The 16,826-nt window shown below is 47.1% G+C and overlaps 2 protein-coding genes across 3 annotated transcripts in view; both read right to left on the bottom strand.

Annotated features, from left to right (window-relative positions):
• The window catches only part of AGBL4 (AGBL carboxypeptidase 4), a 1,304,809-nt gene that overhangs the window by 201,376 nt on the left and 1,086,607 nt on the right, over nt 1–16,826 (bottom strand). The window lies entirely within an intron of this gene.
• Nucleotides 1–16,826, bottom strand: part of BEND5 (BEN domain containing 5) — a 48,101-nt gene that overhangs the window by 6,139 nt on the left and 25,136 nt on the right. For both annotated transcript variants that reach the window (XM_047084917.1, XM_047084918.1), the window contains exons 4-5: nt 8,226–8,374; nt 2,209–2,422 (exon numbers count right to left, since the gene is read on the bottom strand). In XM_047084917.1, the coding sequence (XP_046940873.1) occupies nt 2,209–2,422; nt 8,226–8,374 (363 nt within the window). The remainder of the gene's footprint in view (nt 1–2,208; nt 2,423–8,225; nt 8,375–16,826) is intronic.

Genomic DNA, 16,826 nt, shown 5'->3' with positions numbered 1-16,826 from the left:
GGCCATCTTCTGGGAAAGAGAGGTGTGGACTATCATGTTTGGCAAAGCAGAGGAAGTTTAAAAAAGGCTTGGAAAATAGGGGAGTAGATCCGTGAGGGAAACCTGGGGGACTTGGCAGGGAGGCTGAAGACCTAATGGCCCAATGCCACACAGCTGAGAGGTTTTCTAGATTGTTCTGTAGCACTGGGGACCCGGTTAGCTGCACAGGACATCATCCGAGTAGGGTTTAAGGAACATTCAAAATGTCTCTTTTGGCCACTGGGTAGCCAGGACAAAGACCACAATCCTGGCTTTATTGATGGAGACACCAAACATGGGCTTGGTTGGTACTGGCATTGCGCTCGGCTTGGGGAAACAAAAGTGAATATAGTATAGGAACCAGGGTTAGCTCCAAGTTAAACCAAAGCAGAGCTGGGGCTCAACCCCAGGCTTTTGATACTGGGTTCCTACTGCTACTTGCCATCACCCTGCACCGTGAGTGGATGGGAGAGAGCCTGCAAGCTGAGAAGTACTGGGCATTAGTGAACTTCAATGGTGTGATCATCACAAGGTCACATCGGCTCGATGGAGGCAGCTCGCTTGTCAAGAAAGATTGCTAATTTCTTGTCATACTTAGAACTTAACTATTTCCAAGCTATGATCCTAGGCAGCCCTTTCAGTTGTCTTAAGAGGTTAAGTTTTCAGCTGAGGAAACTAAGACACAGGGGGGAACTGATTTACAAGAAATCACAACGAGGCTCAGTCCAGGGATCAGCTTGCCAGTCTCAGTGTTTCATTTGTTCACACTTCATTTATTGAGCTCCTACTGTGTGCCATTCCCTGTGGTAGGCAATGAGGTTGTGGAGATGAATCAGATAAGGTCAGACCAGTGCCTGAGGCAGACACACAGCAGATGATTTTAGACCACGACAAGACGATGGGGCCAGTCAGGCACTGGAAGGCACCTGGGACCTGCTGAGTCACATTCCAACAAGTATAGTGGAATCAGAGGTTGGGCACCTATTTGGTGGGGCAGGGCCACATGCCCAGGAAGGCCTCTTCCTCAGGGAGACCTCCCAAATGGGGATCCATTATTTCAGAAAGCGAGCAGACTAAAGGTTACCTCCAACTGTCTAAAAATAAGTGGCTGTTTAAGTGAATTAGTCATGAGTCAGCCAGGCAAGGAAGGCAGCTCTGCTCCAGCAGAACAAGGCCCACACTAGAGCCAGGGTGGTATGGGTTTGAACTCTGGAGCTCTAACCTGGCTGATCACTTAATCTCGCTGAGTCCTGCCACCTTGACCTCCAAAGCGTACCCTAAATCTGGCTTTTTTTTCCACTCCCACTGCTATAACCTTAGTCCATGGCACCATCATCTCCATCCGAGACTACTGCACGAGTGTCCTAACTGAGCTCCCATTTGGTCATTCCACAATCTGCCCTTCTCCTATGGATAGAATAGATCCAAGCTGCTTAATATGGCTTTTTTGGCCCTTGAGAACAGCTCTCACCCACCTCGCTGACCTTGCTCTCCCCTCACTCATGGCTCCGTGGCTGTCTGGAGCTGCCTCATCCCTGGAGTGTGCTGGCCTTTGTGCCTCTTTACTCTGCCTGTTTTGCCGCCCCTGAGACCTCCACAGGGCTGCCTCCTCCACCCCTAGTTCCCAGCCTCCTCAAGCAGGCCTGCTCCAACACACCTAACACAGCCCTCTCTGTCCTGCCGTAACATGTAATGATGCTTCATTACCTTCCTTCATCAGTACCTGAAATTATCTGACATGTATGTTGTCTGTCACAGAACCTGGCGTGGGGCCTGCTCAAAATGTACATGTTGATGGAATCTACTTTCTTTACTGAAACATGGCAGCTGGACACTTAGAGACCAGTAGTCAGGAGCACGGCTTCTGAGGCCCATGCAGTGACCCCCTTCCCAAGGAACCCTTCCTTGATTTTCTAGCTAGGGGGTCTCCTCCCCTCCTGAGATCTTTCTCAGCATATCATCTACCCTTCTCTCATGCTAGCAACTTGAACTGTGCTTGTATCCACGGCTCATCTTCCGTTAAACATGAGCTCCTCTGGGACAAGGTCCATACCTGCTCTTGTGTTCTGTGCCCGGCCTGGGGCCTGGCATGGAGAGGCTTCAGTGTCTGCTGAACTAAACTGTGTCTAGTATATTCCACAGAGTACAGGACAGCATCTCAGCCATTGCGTTTGTACTGCAGTGACCTACCTCTGACAATGCTTAGTTTGTGAGGCGAGAGGGGTGGCTTAGGGACTGCATCTTTCTTTTTTTTTGTGGCAACTCCTGTGACGCTTCTGTTCTTCAGAACATCTGTTCCCCAAATCATGACTGCCAAGTTCTTTGTGTACTTGGAATCTCCTTGGGTTACTTGTAGCTGGTGCCATTTCTCCTCATCAACCCAAATCCCGCTTCCCAGATGGACCTGAAAGAGATAAGAACACAAGCACCTGTGTAGTCGGACAGGCTGGCAGTTGGAAACTTTTCTTTTCCTTTAAAAGACACTGCTGCACACCCATAAGAGGCTCATTCCATAAACATCATGTTAACTTTCTTTGAGGGAAATAATAATCATTTACCGAATCCCTATAATGCACCAGGCCTTATTCGAGTGCATTATACCCACTCTCTCAAATCTTCGTGGCAACCCTGGAAGGAAGGTGTTGGGATACTATTTTCATTTCCGATGGAAAAACCGGGTTGAGAAAGGTGAAACCAGTTGCCAAAAGTCACTCAACTATTATGTTACAGGGTTGGGATTCTAAACATACTCATGTTATAACAGGGCCACTTGGAGCCCGAGCAAATCTCAGAACGTGTACGTTTCACTTCCTTCTCTGTTACACTTTAGAAAGACTTCTCTCCCTTTGCTGTGAACATGCTGGGGCACAAATCCCGGCATAGTGGTTCCCAACAGTGGCACACGCGGGGGTCGTCTAGAGCTGTAAAAATCGCTGGTGCCTGGGCCCCATTCCCAGGGATTCTGAATTATTACTCTGGGTGGGACCTGGGTACAGGGGTAGGTGAAAGTTCCCTAAGTAATTCCAATGTACAGCTGAGTTTGAAAACCACTGCCAGCTGGAGCCGGCAGGACAGCCACCAGACTCCACCATTAACTGGAGTGTGTTTGTGCAAGTCCTTTCCTACCTCTAGCTTCAGTTTCCCATGAACTAAACTGGGAGAGTGGGATTTCATCTCTAAGTTCCTTCTGGCTCAGAACACCTATGATTTTGATAAATTAAATACAACCACAGTGTCCTCAGTCTGATTCTGTTCTGATGGAACAGAACACGGGCTAGTGCTCCCTGGAAGGGAAGGTCTCAGAAGGTTTCAGGGCAGAGTCGGTAAATGTAAGACGACTCAGAACGATCTAGCAATAAGCTATAGGCTTTCAAATTTTTTCTCTTTTCTGGCTCTTTTAACAACTCAAAAACCATTTGCTAATCATTAAAAAATGGAGTTTTGACTTCGATACTGCCATTTATGTTGTGTTTCTCCTGAGTCTGTGGAGGGTGGAAATGGCCTCTGTGGAGAAGGAGGGGAGGCAGCTGATAATGAGCTGAACTTTCTAAGGGTAATGAAAGAGCTCTGCCCAAAGTCCTTGTCTTCAGAAAGAACCGTAGGTCAAAAACATCATGTGGTCAGGAGACCTCTTGGGAGAGGTCCTGGCCTTAGAGACCGCACACACACCCACACTGATGGCAGCCTGGCAAGAACCACCGTTCAAAGATGGCTGAAGATCTTTCTACTGAAGACTGGCTTGGAAAAGAAGGTGGGTACACACAGATGGGAAGACAGGTCAGTCAGCAACACTTCTTCCTTCACCAATTACTGAGGTTTTTCAGCCATCCAAAACGGAAAACAAAATAGCCCAGCAACACAGCCCACTCACGGATGTCAGCAAGTAACCAATCCACCTGGCCTCATCTGCCTTCACTTCCTTTTGCTCACAAGATCATTCAGATCCCTGCAGGCCTGGTATAAGGTAACCAGATCCACCTGGTCTTCCTGTGCTGCAAATTTCAGTGCCGCAAATCTGTTCATATGGCTCAGGAAGATAAGCAACCCTGGAAGTGAGATGTGCTGCCCGGGGCCAGCTGGGCAACACTGATCCAAGGTCAAGTCTGGCCTTTCCTCTGCAGTCTGAACCGCAGGTGGGCAGTCTGTGTGCCAGATCAGGCATGCTGGGGACAAGTTTCCTGCTGCTCCCTGCTGGGCCCCAAGTCACCTCCCTCTGATGACACTCTGAAGCTACCTCACAAGCTTCCTGAGATAAGGGGGAAACAAGGAATTTGAATTAGATTAAATTCAGAATTAGAAAACCTTAGAATGGAAGACAGCGTCTGTTTTTCAAAGATTTCTGCTCTTTTCCACCCTGGGCCTTGCTTTCCTATAATCTTTTAATTTATTATTCTTAAAAGAGAGGTGACAGTCATTTTAGCCCATGTTCTGCTAGAGAAGGGGGACACTAACATTTTTTGAGTACCTATAATGAACCAGGTATTGTACCCTCAATTTATCTAATCCTCATAATGACCTTAAGAGATGGAAATAGGTAGCAGTTATTATTCCCACTTTACAGACACGAATAGAGATTCAGAAGGACTAAATTACTTTCCGTAAGACATACCAGCAGTAAATTTTGGAGTCAAGATTCAGACCCAAATCTGTATGGCCCTAGAGCCCAAGTTCCCCAGGCCTTCTGCTGCTGCCAGTGTCACAGTGGTGCCAACGTGGTGGACACATAGCCTATCTAACATATCTATATTCCATGAGGTTTCTTTTTGAGTTTTCCTCTGTGCTGGCCCAGCCACTTCCCCTGCCAGCACTCACTGCACGTCACTACGGCAGACAGGGAAACCAGAAGAAGCCATGGGCTGGCCTTCCTGCCTCTGGTCCCTGCTCCCTTCAACTCACCCTATAAACACTGCCAGATTAGTCTCCCTAAAACACAGCTTTCCTTCTTTGACTAGATTACTTCCACAGTCTTTCAACTCCGTGTTTCTGTGTGAACACTCTGGAATCTTGAATGGCTCCCTCTTTCCTATCACATCAATCTAACCTCCCCAGTCATCTTTAGAGGCCCTCCAGAATCCTCTTTCCATTCAACTTGCTAGCCTTTATTCTCCTGCTATGGCCATCATGATGAAGCTTGCAAACTCCCGCATTTCCTTCTACTTTCAGTATGTGGTAACAGAAAAGGGGGTGCTGGAATCTTCAGCCCTAGGTGGCAATCGGCTAGTCACTTTACCTGAGTCTCACTTTTCTCAGATGGACAACAGGCAGAACACCACCTAACTCAAAAAGCTGTTGTGAGGATTGTATGACATAACATGAATAAAACGTCAGGAGGACAGCACACCCCCAACCCACCCCCCAGCTATGTCTCCACTGATGCCTTTCCCCTGTTCAGAAATGAATGCCTTCACCTATGTCTTCTTAAGCCTGCTAATCTTCCAAGCCCCAGTCCCAAATCCAGGAAACACTCTTTAACTCTCCATGGCTAAGTTCTATCCTCTCTGAATTTCTAGCCTTCTGTGAGCCTTCACCACCTGATTCAGTCCTTCACAGTACATCTCCATGGGGACGCATTGAGGCTTTGCCTCTTTGGTCCCGTTCAAAATGATCAGGACTAGTCTGAACACAAAGCAGGAGAAACAGAAGGGCACGTTTAATACGTTTTAATGGCACAGGCTTTCAGTTCTGATGAGCTGCTTTTCCTTAGAGAAGAAAATATTTTCTGACATGAACTTGAGTACAAGGCCAGCTTTACAGCACAGAAAGAAATGGCTCTGGGTAAGACCAATCACAGGTATATGTTGGGACAAGGGCTCCCGAGGTCAGCAAAATAAGGGTCACCTGGAACAATGCCCAGTTTTCAGAGATGGAGCAGAAGAGACTGGAAAGAGCACTGGCCTGGGAACCAGGAGACCTGCCTTCCAGTTCCTACCTGTTTGTTTCTAGCCTGTTCTATAATTACAGAGGAGCCCTTCTCTGGATGTGCTTCCCCAACTATGCCATTTATAAATTAGACTATGTAAACTTTAATAGTCTTTGCAGCTCTAGGATTCAATGAGGTTTTGAAATAAAGAAAAGCAATGAACTTTACCAAAATCAGAAAATAACTTTTGCGGCAAGCCCTATTATACACATAAACCATTGTTAACTATTTGACCGTAATGTTAGCCTTATGTGTCAAGGGAGGTTTTAAAAATATGGCATCTGGCAGGATGGGACTTGATCAAAAAATGGCTTTGTGAAATGTTTTGTAGGACAAAACTAGTTTCCTACTAGGAAGTGGATCCTATTCTAATGCTCTAGGCTTTGCGGAGATTAAGGCTTTTGTTCATGCAGGCAGAGAGAAGAGAGGGTCAGAAAGGATAGCAGAGCCAAGAACAATGAGGACGAGGGAATGCTGCTCTGGGAAGCTGCCATCCATTTCTAGTCTGTCCACTTCCTTTCCTCTCCCTTCATAAATTTCTCTGTCGAGCTTCAAATTAGTTGCAAACAAAAGTCAGGTTAGTTTTACAGCAACATGTTGGCAACAACCAATGAAAAAACAATACTGGCAATTTCAAGATTTGTTGTGCAACTCCCAGGGAAACATTAAGTGAGGTTTGAGACACCCATTTTCTGGAAATGGAAAAATGATACCTTTGCAAAAGAGGCCCCCAGAATGCTCAGAAACTGTCCATCAGTTTTCAAAGGAAGAGAGAAATAGTGTTCTCTTGGAAGCTACTTTAAGAAAAAGTCTCTAGTCACCGTACAGTGCCGTCGTCACTAAAAAGGAATCAACAAACACAGAATGGTCCTTTCTTTTCTTTATCTTCAATTGGGGAAGATTCACCCAACTTAGATACACAGCTGGAGTGACTACAGGCCCATGGAGAGCATGAATCCATCCCTTCTCGCACAGATCGGGGCACTGAGGCCCAGCCAAGAGAAAGATCCACCCGAGCAAAGTTACACAGAAAGGACAGAGACAGAGCTATGCTCAGCATTCGGGTTCCCGACTGCCTATTTCCACTCTGGCATGCCACCTCTCCCCTGCAAAGCAGACTTTTAAAGCCTGTTGGCTGGAGCAAGTCAAGACAGAATGGGCGATGACCTGGCCCATCAGTTCTGCCTCTGCAGGGGAGGAAGTGCTCGGTGGGAGATGAGGGAATGGCAGCATATCCAAGAGAGCCCTAAAGACTAACAGGTTTCATTTCCTCAGCTGACAATATTTGTTTTTTGCCTCAATCTGGCCAGTTGCAAGGATATATCTGGACAAACCCAAATAAAACAACCTTTTCTTTCTCATCAGCCCACTGGGGAACAATACTGGATAAACAGAGACCTTTTGAAGCACGAGGCAAGAAAAACAGACTGACACAGATGATTCTTTGGGGAGAATGAGAGGTGATGTCTGTACTGTATGCCAGGGTGGCAGAAATATAACACTAAAACTGAATTTGACCAGTGCCTAGACAAAGGGCTCCAATATACTTCTTCCAAGATGAATCCATTTGGATATCAGAAGGATGTTAGAACATTTTCTCCCTGCCCAGCTGCTATGACACGTGACTTTAAGACTTCCAAAGGCTATTCCATTAGTTTTCACCCCTGTACTAATAGAATTAATAATGCTTAAGTTTTCTTTCATGACTTTTTTTTTTCAATAGCCTTACAAGAAAATCTGAGAAGTTATATGTGGTCCTAGGACTGTGGCCTAACCACTGTTTGAATATACAGCTTGGAAACAGCTTAGGGACAAGGAGCGCTTCTCATTTACCAGTTTATCCTTGGCATCTAGCACAGGGCTTAGAACATATAGATACTTCGCGAATGGTGAACAGATGCATATTGAGTTGTTCTCTGTCATTCAGGTGTATTTCTGGTACACCTTATAAATTTTGTGTCTGGTTTTTATAGGAGGGTAGGACAAGTTTCATCAAACCACCCTGCCTTTTTAAATCTTTCTCACTACTAAGCTATTTAAAACGTCAGTTTAGTTTTATACTTGCTTTGGCCCAGTATTTAAAAAAAAAAAAAAAGGGAAGAGAAAAAGAACAAGTCCCAGTTTAGCTCCACTAGTTACAACACAAGAACTCTGGAAATAGTTACTGAGGCCCGGGCCAGGAGGCCAAGTGGCCACGCTGTGTCTCAGGAAGCTCCCACCAAACTCTCCATCGTCACTCTGACTAACAAACACTTGCAGGGAATGGATATTGAGCTTGAAACACTACCTTGCCATTGTCTAGGATATACTTGTCCATGACAGGTGCAGGAGCGGGGTAATAGGACGACGTATTTGCTTCCTCACTGAAAGTGCTCCGTAACTCCGGCTCGGGCTCGAGACATTCTGACTTTACTTTTTCCAAGTCAATGGCGGGACCTAGGCAGTTAAGAAAAGAGATCTGTCTAGAACTCCAAGGACAATAAAAGGCAAATATTTTTAACTACGCATCTATCAGCACACAGTGGCACAAAATAAATATGCTGGTTTATTTTTTCTGTTGGACTACACTTAAACCCAGGCTTGAAAATAATATGAGATATGAACGTCACAAGGGAAAAGGTAGGAAATTGGAAGACAAGAATGAACAAGACTCTAATTAAGTATGAATGAGAAGTGGTCTTTGAGGGTGTCATTGTCTGAATGGAAATGCAGGGGAATCAACTTCCTGGTCAGAAAAAGAGGTCCTGTTAAGACTGGGGTGCACAAGGGGTGGCAATTGCTGCAATATGCAAAGTGTGTATTTGCTAAAACCCCACTTATGCAGCCTGCAGTGGAGCGGGCCACAGCCTAAGAACAGAGGTTAGGAAAGCAGTGGGGACAAATGCAAAGGCCTCCCTCTCCCTAAGACCTAGTATCTACCTAGACAGGAGCATTTCAACCAAGAAATTAAAATACAATACAGATTAAGCTTCTGATTGCCTGATCTAGCAGCTACCCTGATTTCTATTTTAATGCAATCAACACAAATTACGCGCAGTTTAAACAGTGAAAGGAAGCTAGATAAATGGTGGTGGTTTCTAAGGGGAGTATTTTTTCTTCTCCATTAAGCTTTTAAAAATGATGGACTATTTTTTAAATCACCTATTGTGTCTTGATTACCAAAGGGCAGAGAAACAGGATGAAAGTGAGTAAATAAGGCTGAATGACTTGATTAACTTTTGCAGGAGAGCAACTCCAAAGGCCAATGGAGAGCTCAGTACCCTGGAAATGTTCCTGACACAAACATTTCTTGAGCTGTCTGGGATCTGGGAGTTAGCTACTGCTATAGTGGGTCCCCCTGGGCTATGCCTATACCTGAAGTAACCAATGAATTTCAAGGTCCAATCTTCCCTTATCCTAACTATGTGGATCGCCTGATAAGGAGCTCTTTATACACTAAATTACAATCTGGTTCCAATTCTATGCTCAACTGCCACACCCCAGACTTTGGCTGGTGGTAGAGAAGGTATTGGTGATTTTGTTACTAAAATTCCTCATGACAGGGCTTCCCAGAACAAGAATATCATTCCTGAGTTGCTGGCAGCTACCATCTGCAAGACAGAATCTCTGTAGTCTCTAAGGATGCAAGCATAAGCCTTGTACAAAGCAGAATGCAACATGGCTGGGAAGCAAAAGAGTGCTGATGAAAAAAAATGGTTCATCATGGTACAGCAAGGTTAGGTCCTATGCCTGGCTCTGCTGTTTTAATTGTGTGACCGCAGGTGAGTGAATTGTAGATGCAGACGTTGGCAGAGTGAAGGACAGGCAGCATCAGAACTGTGCTGAGGGCATCTCCTAACACTGTGTGATGTATGTAGGGGCTGGGCCCGGGTCCCACTCTTCTCTTTGCCCCCAGCACCTGGCACTGAGTACCTAGTCTCTGAATGTTTGCTAAATGAATTAAAGAATGACAACAATGAATGAATACTTCTACAGTTTCAGAAGCAGATGCCAAAGTCTCTCTTCTCTCTGTGTGAGATCTCAGGTTGAATTTCTGAGAAACAAACTCAAGTGGAGCATTTGATCTTTTCTGAGATCAGGGCAGAGGTAATTACTCCAGTTTCCCCTAAAGGGCATGGCCCAGTTGGCATCTGAAGTCCCTTCCTGCTCTGACATTCAGCAACAGGAAAAGGGGATGGGCTGAGAAGATGAGGTCCCTGTAGCCATTGGCTCACAGGTCATCTTTGGCAAGATTGTGCCCCTCCTCTAAAGTCTCTTTTTCCTTCTAGGAGAGGAAGATGTTGGACAAGAGAATGACTCCAGTTCAGTTCTGACTTTAGTCCGGTTCTCCCCCACCCATCTCCACAATGGCTGCCAAAGAGATCTCCTTGAAACCGTGTCCTTCCTTGCTTAGCACCTTCCTTCCTAGTTACCCTCAAAATTAGGTCATACGTTGTAGCCTCCGTAAGGCCCAGAACAACCAGCCTCCTCTCTACCCCTGGTGCTCAATTCTTGTTCTCACCTGATACTCACCTCTGCAGAGGGGCCATATGCCATGCTGTCCCGGCCTCTATGCCTTGGAAGTCTCGGCCTTGCATAATGCCACCTCATCTGCCTGCCAAGAATGGAGCTTAGGGGTCCCCTCTGTGAGGCCTTGCTCTGATCACCACCAGGTAGGGGGAGTCTCTACTTTGTAAATACTTCCAGCAAATTCTGTCTGCAATCATCTGCCAATCTGTTGTCCGCATTAGACTGTGAAGCTCTTTGGGGGCAAAGTTTTATTCTCTGTGCAGTCTTGGCAGCCAGAGTACTGGCTGGCACATTGCAGGCTCTCAGTAAATTCTTCGTGACAGGAGGGGAGAGAGTTGGGGGTGGAGGGGTGGGCAGGGACTTAAACAGGCCAGGGCAAAGGTTCTGAAACAAAATCCTGCTGCCGAGTTGAGGTGCTTGGGGGTACAGGCTAGGGTGGGTGGGAGCTGTTCTTAAACTACTGTGACCTTTTGGCAGCCCACAAAGTAGAACTTAGGTCTGTCAAGTAGAAATTGGAAACTGCTGACAGAATGGATGATTCTGATGGCTACAGAGGGACATATAAGGGACATGAGGACCGAGGGTTGAGAGATGCTTCTCTGGCTCCATCCTCTGCTGCCCCCTTGCCACATCCCCACCCCAACCTCCCAGTCGGACTCCACTCCAAAGTGCCAGCCTGGCCTTCCCCACGCATACACCATTCCTTCCAGCTTCCCAGTCTGTGCTTGTGTCCCTCCTGCTGTCGGATCAGTCTACCCCACAGATGCCCACCTAGCTGAACTCCACCAGGACCTCAAGGCCTGACTCAAATGCTACCTCCTCCATCTCTTCAAAAGGAGGAAGCTGTTCTCTCCACCTGTTGGCTTGGAATTTGGAGTCAGAGCCTGGAATTTAAATTCTGGATTCCCCATTTACTCTTTAGGTGAGTTGTAAGCTTCCTCAGGTGGGTGAGCTCTGTCCCCCCCACTAGATGGTGAGGCTTGAGGCCAGGCAGGGGACTGTGTCTTCTTATTTCAGAGACCAGGGCTCAGCAGTGTCTGGTTCACGTTCTACCCTCAACAGGTAATTTCCACATTAATGATTACTTAACCTTCCTGGCCCTGTGGCCTCACTTGAAAGAAGCAATGACAACAGAGACCTGGCGAGACTGAAGATTCAGTGAGTTGACCATATATATGAAATGATTACGCCAGAGTCTGGTGCGGACTGGGTACTCGGTAAACAGAGCTCACCCCTGCTCCACCTCCTTCATACACAAGTTATTCCTGGGTGCTTCAGTTAGCCCACCACTAAACCATGGCCTTGGTGCACAGAGTCCGTCCTGGCACTCCACGGCACACCCACGCTCCCTCGGGCTCATGCCGATCTCCTCAGGGACTGCTGCACTGGGATCTTCTGGCTCCCAGGGAAAACTATTTCCTCCCATTGTCCGTCAGCACCGCGGAGCATCCGGAGGCTGCCAGGTGTCAGCACTGCTCTCCGCAGCTGCCCCGTCTTCAGTACTGTACACAGAAGGTACCTGGCTCCTCAGCCTCAGCCCGGAGGGCAGACCAGCCAAAGGCACATCTTGAAGGGGTTCCTCAAGGGAACTGGGGGTAAATCACAGCTGCATAACCTCAGACAAATCACCTCACCTCTCTGTGCCTCAGCTTTCCTACCTGCAAAATGTGGATTACCAATAGCCACCATGCAAGCTGATAATGCCTCTGGAAGAGTCCAGCACCGAGGCAGGCACAAAACAGAGGATCAGGAAATGGCAGATAAACAAAAGAATGAATCCGGGAGTAAAGCAGGGTGTTCCGTATTACAGAATCCAAGAGAAAAGGAACAAAAAAAAAAGCGTATGATTACTTTGGGGAGAAGAGGGAGGGCCTCTAGTGCTTTTAATTTAAGGGAGGGGGGGAGAAAAACATTTCATTGCAAATTTTAGCCGGTTCTACTACCGATGTTGGCAATTTACATCTCATTACAACAAATGCCTCAGATTGCTGTTTTGCTTTTAAAAATTTCTGAGGCATTGTTCTCCTTCAAACACATGTGACCAAATTAGCCACAATAATAAGCACTTGTGCTAAGAGACAGCATTGTACGATCTGGTGCAGATATTTTAAGTAACAAAGGAACTTTTTTCACTTTGTGGGAAGAGTAGGAATTAAAAAGAAAAAAAAAAAGGCCCTTTGATCTACTTCAGGTTTATTTTGGGGAAAATACACCTTCCATGAAGAGAAGCCTCTCAGCTGGGTAAGGGAAGCTTTTACAAAAGCATAAAAGGTAGTACTTGTCTTTTCATTCAGTCATTCAGGAACCCATTCAGTATGCAATCCCTGAACGCATACCCAGATCTGGGCCCTGTAAGGCACTGGGGACCCGGAGAAAATACAGCATGCCCCAGTTCTGGAGAAGTTGAGAATTTTACATGTGAAACTCCATTTCTCTGCATACAAATAGCTGTGATTTGACAGACAAGCACTGGATTTAGTTAGAAAACCAGGTGCAAGTCCAGGTTCTGTTGTTTATTTGACCTCTTTAAGCCCCAGGGGCCTCTTCCATAAAATGGGAATCATGGCACAGAGAAAGCGGCTTGATAAACATTGGCAAAACGAATAAATGAAATTATATCTTTCTGGTTTTGTCTGGCTTAAATTAGACTAATGCTGTTCTTCTTGAAAACTTTCTAAAAAGTTAATGTTTGTGTGACTTCCAGGAGGTTCAGAAGTCATCCATTTCTTCAAAATAAGTGTATATGTTTGAACAGTAGATACCATTTCTGAGTAACAGATGGGCTAATAATATTAGACTTTTCTTAAAACATACTTAATCCTTCCATTTACTTCTGCCAGTGAACAGGAAGTGTCTCTGCTACAGGTATAATTCCAGTTTCTTCCTAAATGCAAAGTCAATCAAGTCAAAATTCTTACATGCATTCGGAACACCTACTGTGGCACAGAGGCACACTGGATTGGGTAGAAGAAAGAGGATTCCACTCTGTTTAAAGACTTAAGCATGGGAAGAGCTATGCAACAGTGAAGGAGGTGAACAAGAGCCTTGGAAAGAGGCAGGGGGCATGGTCCAGAGCTGGGCTGGCGGATCCCTATGTATGGGCCCTATCATTTTTTTCACGAAAGGTATCGGCCACTTTCACCTGCTATTGTCACTACACATCTGGGTTTTTTTGCCCCATATTTACACTTCCAGTGACGGTGGGGACCTATCTGGTCTCATTCCTTCAGTGAGAATCTACTAAGCACCTACTAAGTGCCAGTACTAGGCTAGATGGCTCTGATTGGCTCACAGCCCAGTGGTGACAAAAGACAGGCAACAGGTCACCACCCCATGTGGTTGACAAGGGTAAGGATGAAGACTTGGGAACAAAAGCAAAGGAAGGGATGCTCCACCTGGAGGACGCTAGGAGGGCTTCAGAAAGACAGCCACATACTTGTGTGCTGGGGTCTGGAGGATGGATGGGCAGGAACTCATTGGGAGCAAACGGCTGGGCGAGGAGTTATCCCCATCCAGTGAAGGCAAGTGGCACATAATCAAGGCTCCCTGACCAGCCAGGAAGTTGGCAGCCTAACGATCTGCACAAGTCCACCAGTCTGGGGAGGGAAAGGTCACTACTGACTTGGTGACCCTGGGAAGCTTCAGGGGGAGGTGAGCTCTGGCTGGAGCACTGATGTGTGACGAGGTCTGGGGAAGGTGGAGGGGCAGTCAGGCAGGGGATGGGATCACAGTAAATAGTGGCTCTTTGGGTCCTTCTCCCCCTCACTCCTGATTTTCCCAATGCCTTCTGTGAGTGAGGGTTGGAGCAGGCTTTGCCGGGCAGAGGCAGGAGAAGCCGGTAGAGCCCTCAATACCAGATTGGCAAGTCCCTGCGGCTCACATGGATGTCCCCACAGTGGGGTCTCCTCCTTGGGAGTCAGAACCACAGAGCAGCAGAGCTAGGAAGGACCTGTGAGCATCCCCTCACCATGGGGCGGAAACCCAGCAAGGCATGGCAGGCGAGGGCCCAGGTTCCCAGTCATGGGGGTCCCACTCTGGGGAACTGCAGATGCCTATTTCAAATGACTTATTTGCTTATCTCTGCGAACCTGACCAATGCCTACTGAACGTCTTCTTTGTTATATGCCTTATGCCAAAATCTCTTTTTTAAAAAAATCTCTGCAGTATTTTTCACACTGATGTCAAGTAATTATTTGTTTCATATCCCCCTGGCTAGATGGCAACTCCAAGGTCAGCCATGGACCTTGGCTCACTGCTATCTCCCCAGCACCCAGTACAATGTCTCTGGCGCACATCAGTCATTGAACATGTGTTGAATGAAAGAATTTAATCCTCATGGAAGTCCTGAAAAACGGATCTTATTATCTCTGTAGAGGCTCAGAGTGGTAAAATAATTTGCCAAAAGTTGCACAGGGGGTGAGTACTCCAATTCTGGGCTGTTAGCTCCAAAGACCTGCTCTTTCCACTACTCTACACCTCCTCAGCTAACTGCACTTTTCAGATTTCACAGGCTTGTCACGTAATACCCATTCTGTGAGACCCTCAGTTCATCTCTGACCTTCCTGGGGCATGGGGGAACAGTCTGTGAAGAACTCCATGGGGGGCAGGATGAGGGAGTGTCCCCAGGATTCATCTCACCCCCCAGGAGCTCTGAGCCTATCTTCTGCCAGCTGGTGGGGCAGTCAAAACTGGGTTGGTTCTTCATCTGTGGTTCTACCACTTCCTTCTCCACCCAACCATCTGGGCCCAGATAAGCATCCAAACGGCAGGAATGTGCAGAACAGCATGAGTCTGCCCTGCCAGACACGCACTCCTTTCTATCTACCTCTTCACTGTGCGGTCCAGCCAGAACCTACTTGAGAGAGCCAGCTTCTCTCATTAACGCTAAGTCTTTGTTCAGGCTGTCCTGTTGCCTGAGGTACTGTTCTCTTCCTCTTCCTTTGGGTGAACCTAACTAATTCCTCATCTGGGGGCCTTCCCCAGCCACCTACGGTACCCCTGCCCCCGTTATCTCCTGAGCCTTCCTCTATATCTTCTTCCAGTGCCCGGAGAGCCCAGGAGCACAGCAAGGCTCACACTGGATTCTACCCATCTGCTGATGAGACTGTGACTTTTTAAGGCAGTTCCAGGGTCTTAGCTATTTGATTTCCCTGTGCCCAGCATAGGGCCTGGGACAAAGGAAGAGTCTAATAAATGTTCTTGTACAAATATGTTTCCCTACAGTCAGAACCATCCAATAATGGAATGGGCTGCAATGGAAGGCAGTGAGTGAGCTTCCTGTGTCTAGAGGGATGTTCCAGGAGGCAAGGAGGCTACACAAGGCTTCCTGTCCCGTGTAGGAGGGTGCACTAAGTGAATTCTGGGACTCCCTATAGGACTAGCGTGCTGCAACTTTAAGAATTACCTCCAACCAGGGGCGCCTGGGTGGCACAGTCGGTAAAGCGTCTGACTTCAGCCAGGTCACGATCTCGCGGTCCGTGAGTTCGAGCCCCGCGTCAGGCTCTGGGCTGATGGCTCGGAGCCTGGAGCCTGTTTCCAATTCTGTGTCTCCCTCTCTCTCTGCCCCTCCCCCGTTCATGCTCTGTCTCTCTCTGTCCCAAAAATAAATAAAAAACGTTGAAAAAAAATTAAAAAAAAAAAAAAAAAAGAATTACCTCCAACCAAACTCAGCTGCCTGGAACAGTAATGGAGAGAGAGTATGGCCAGACTCTGGGCCCTGTAGAACCCCGGTGACCAGAATGATTCCATTCATCCATCTTGGCTCAATATTAACCTTCTGCTGTTTCATTATGATGAATTTGTTCAGATTCCATATTGCCTAGGCATGTCCTGGCCCCTCTCTAGTCCTCAGTTTTCCCATCTACAAGATGGGGGTGAGGGGTTGGACTGGGCTCTCATTTAAAGAGATAATTTCTATAAAAACTACTTCCATCCAATAGCTCAAGGGTTCATCAGTCCCAGAATCCACTGCAGCACACAAAGGAGGTCTAATCATGATGGCAGGAGTGACACGGCCGCTGTAGAAACACAGGGTCTGGGTGCCTGTGGGCTCGGCCTACCTGGTGGATGGAAAAGGGAGATAGGCCTCAATTTGAAAGCTGGTTTCACCATCTACTGGTTGTGTAGCCTCAGGAAAGCTACTTAATCTCTCTGAGCCTACTCTTCCGGCCTCAGTTGATGATCCTATCTACTGCAGAGGCTGTTTTAAATATGACAAGCACCTAATGTCAAGCCCAAAGCAGATGTTCAGAGAGGCAAGCTCTTGTCTGTAAGGAGCCCTTTCCTACCTCCATTTCCTCTGATTGGCAAATCCAGCAGGGAACAAGCCTGCCACACAGCCACACCAAAGGCAATGACCATCAGGCAAAGCCTTGTTCTA

This window comes from Lynx rufus, unplaced genomic scaffold, assembly GCF_022079265.1.
Source record: "Lynx rufus isolate CCGP_SWC_20201006 ecotype Redwood Valley unplaced genomic scaffold, mLynRuf1.p SCAF_2, whole genome shotgun sequence".
NCBI classification, from domain to species: domain Eukaryota; kingdom Metazoa; phylum Chordata; class Mammalia; order Carnivora; family Felidae; genus Lynx; species Lynx rufus.
Note: the sequence above shows the minus strand (reverse complement) of the source record. Positions and strands in the feature narration are given on the sequence as shown.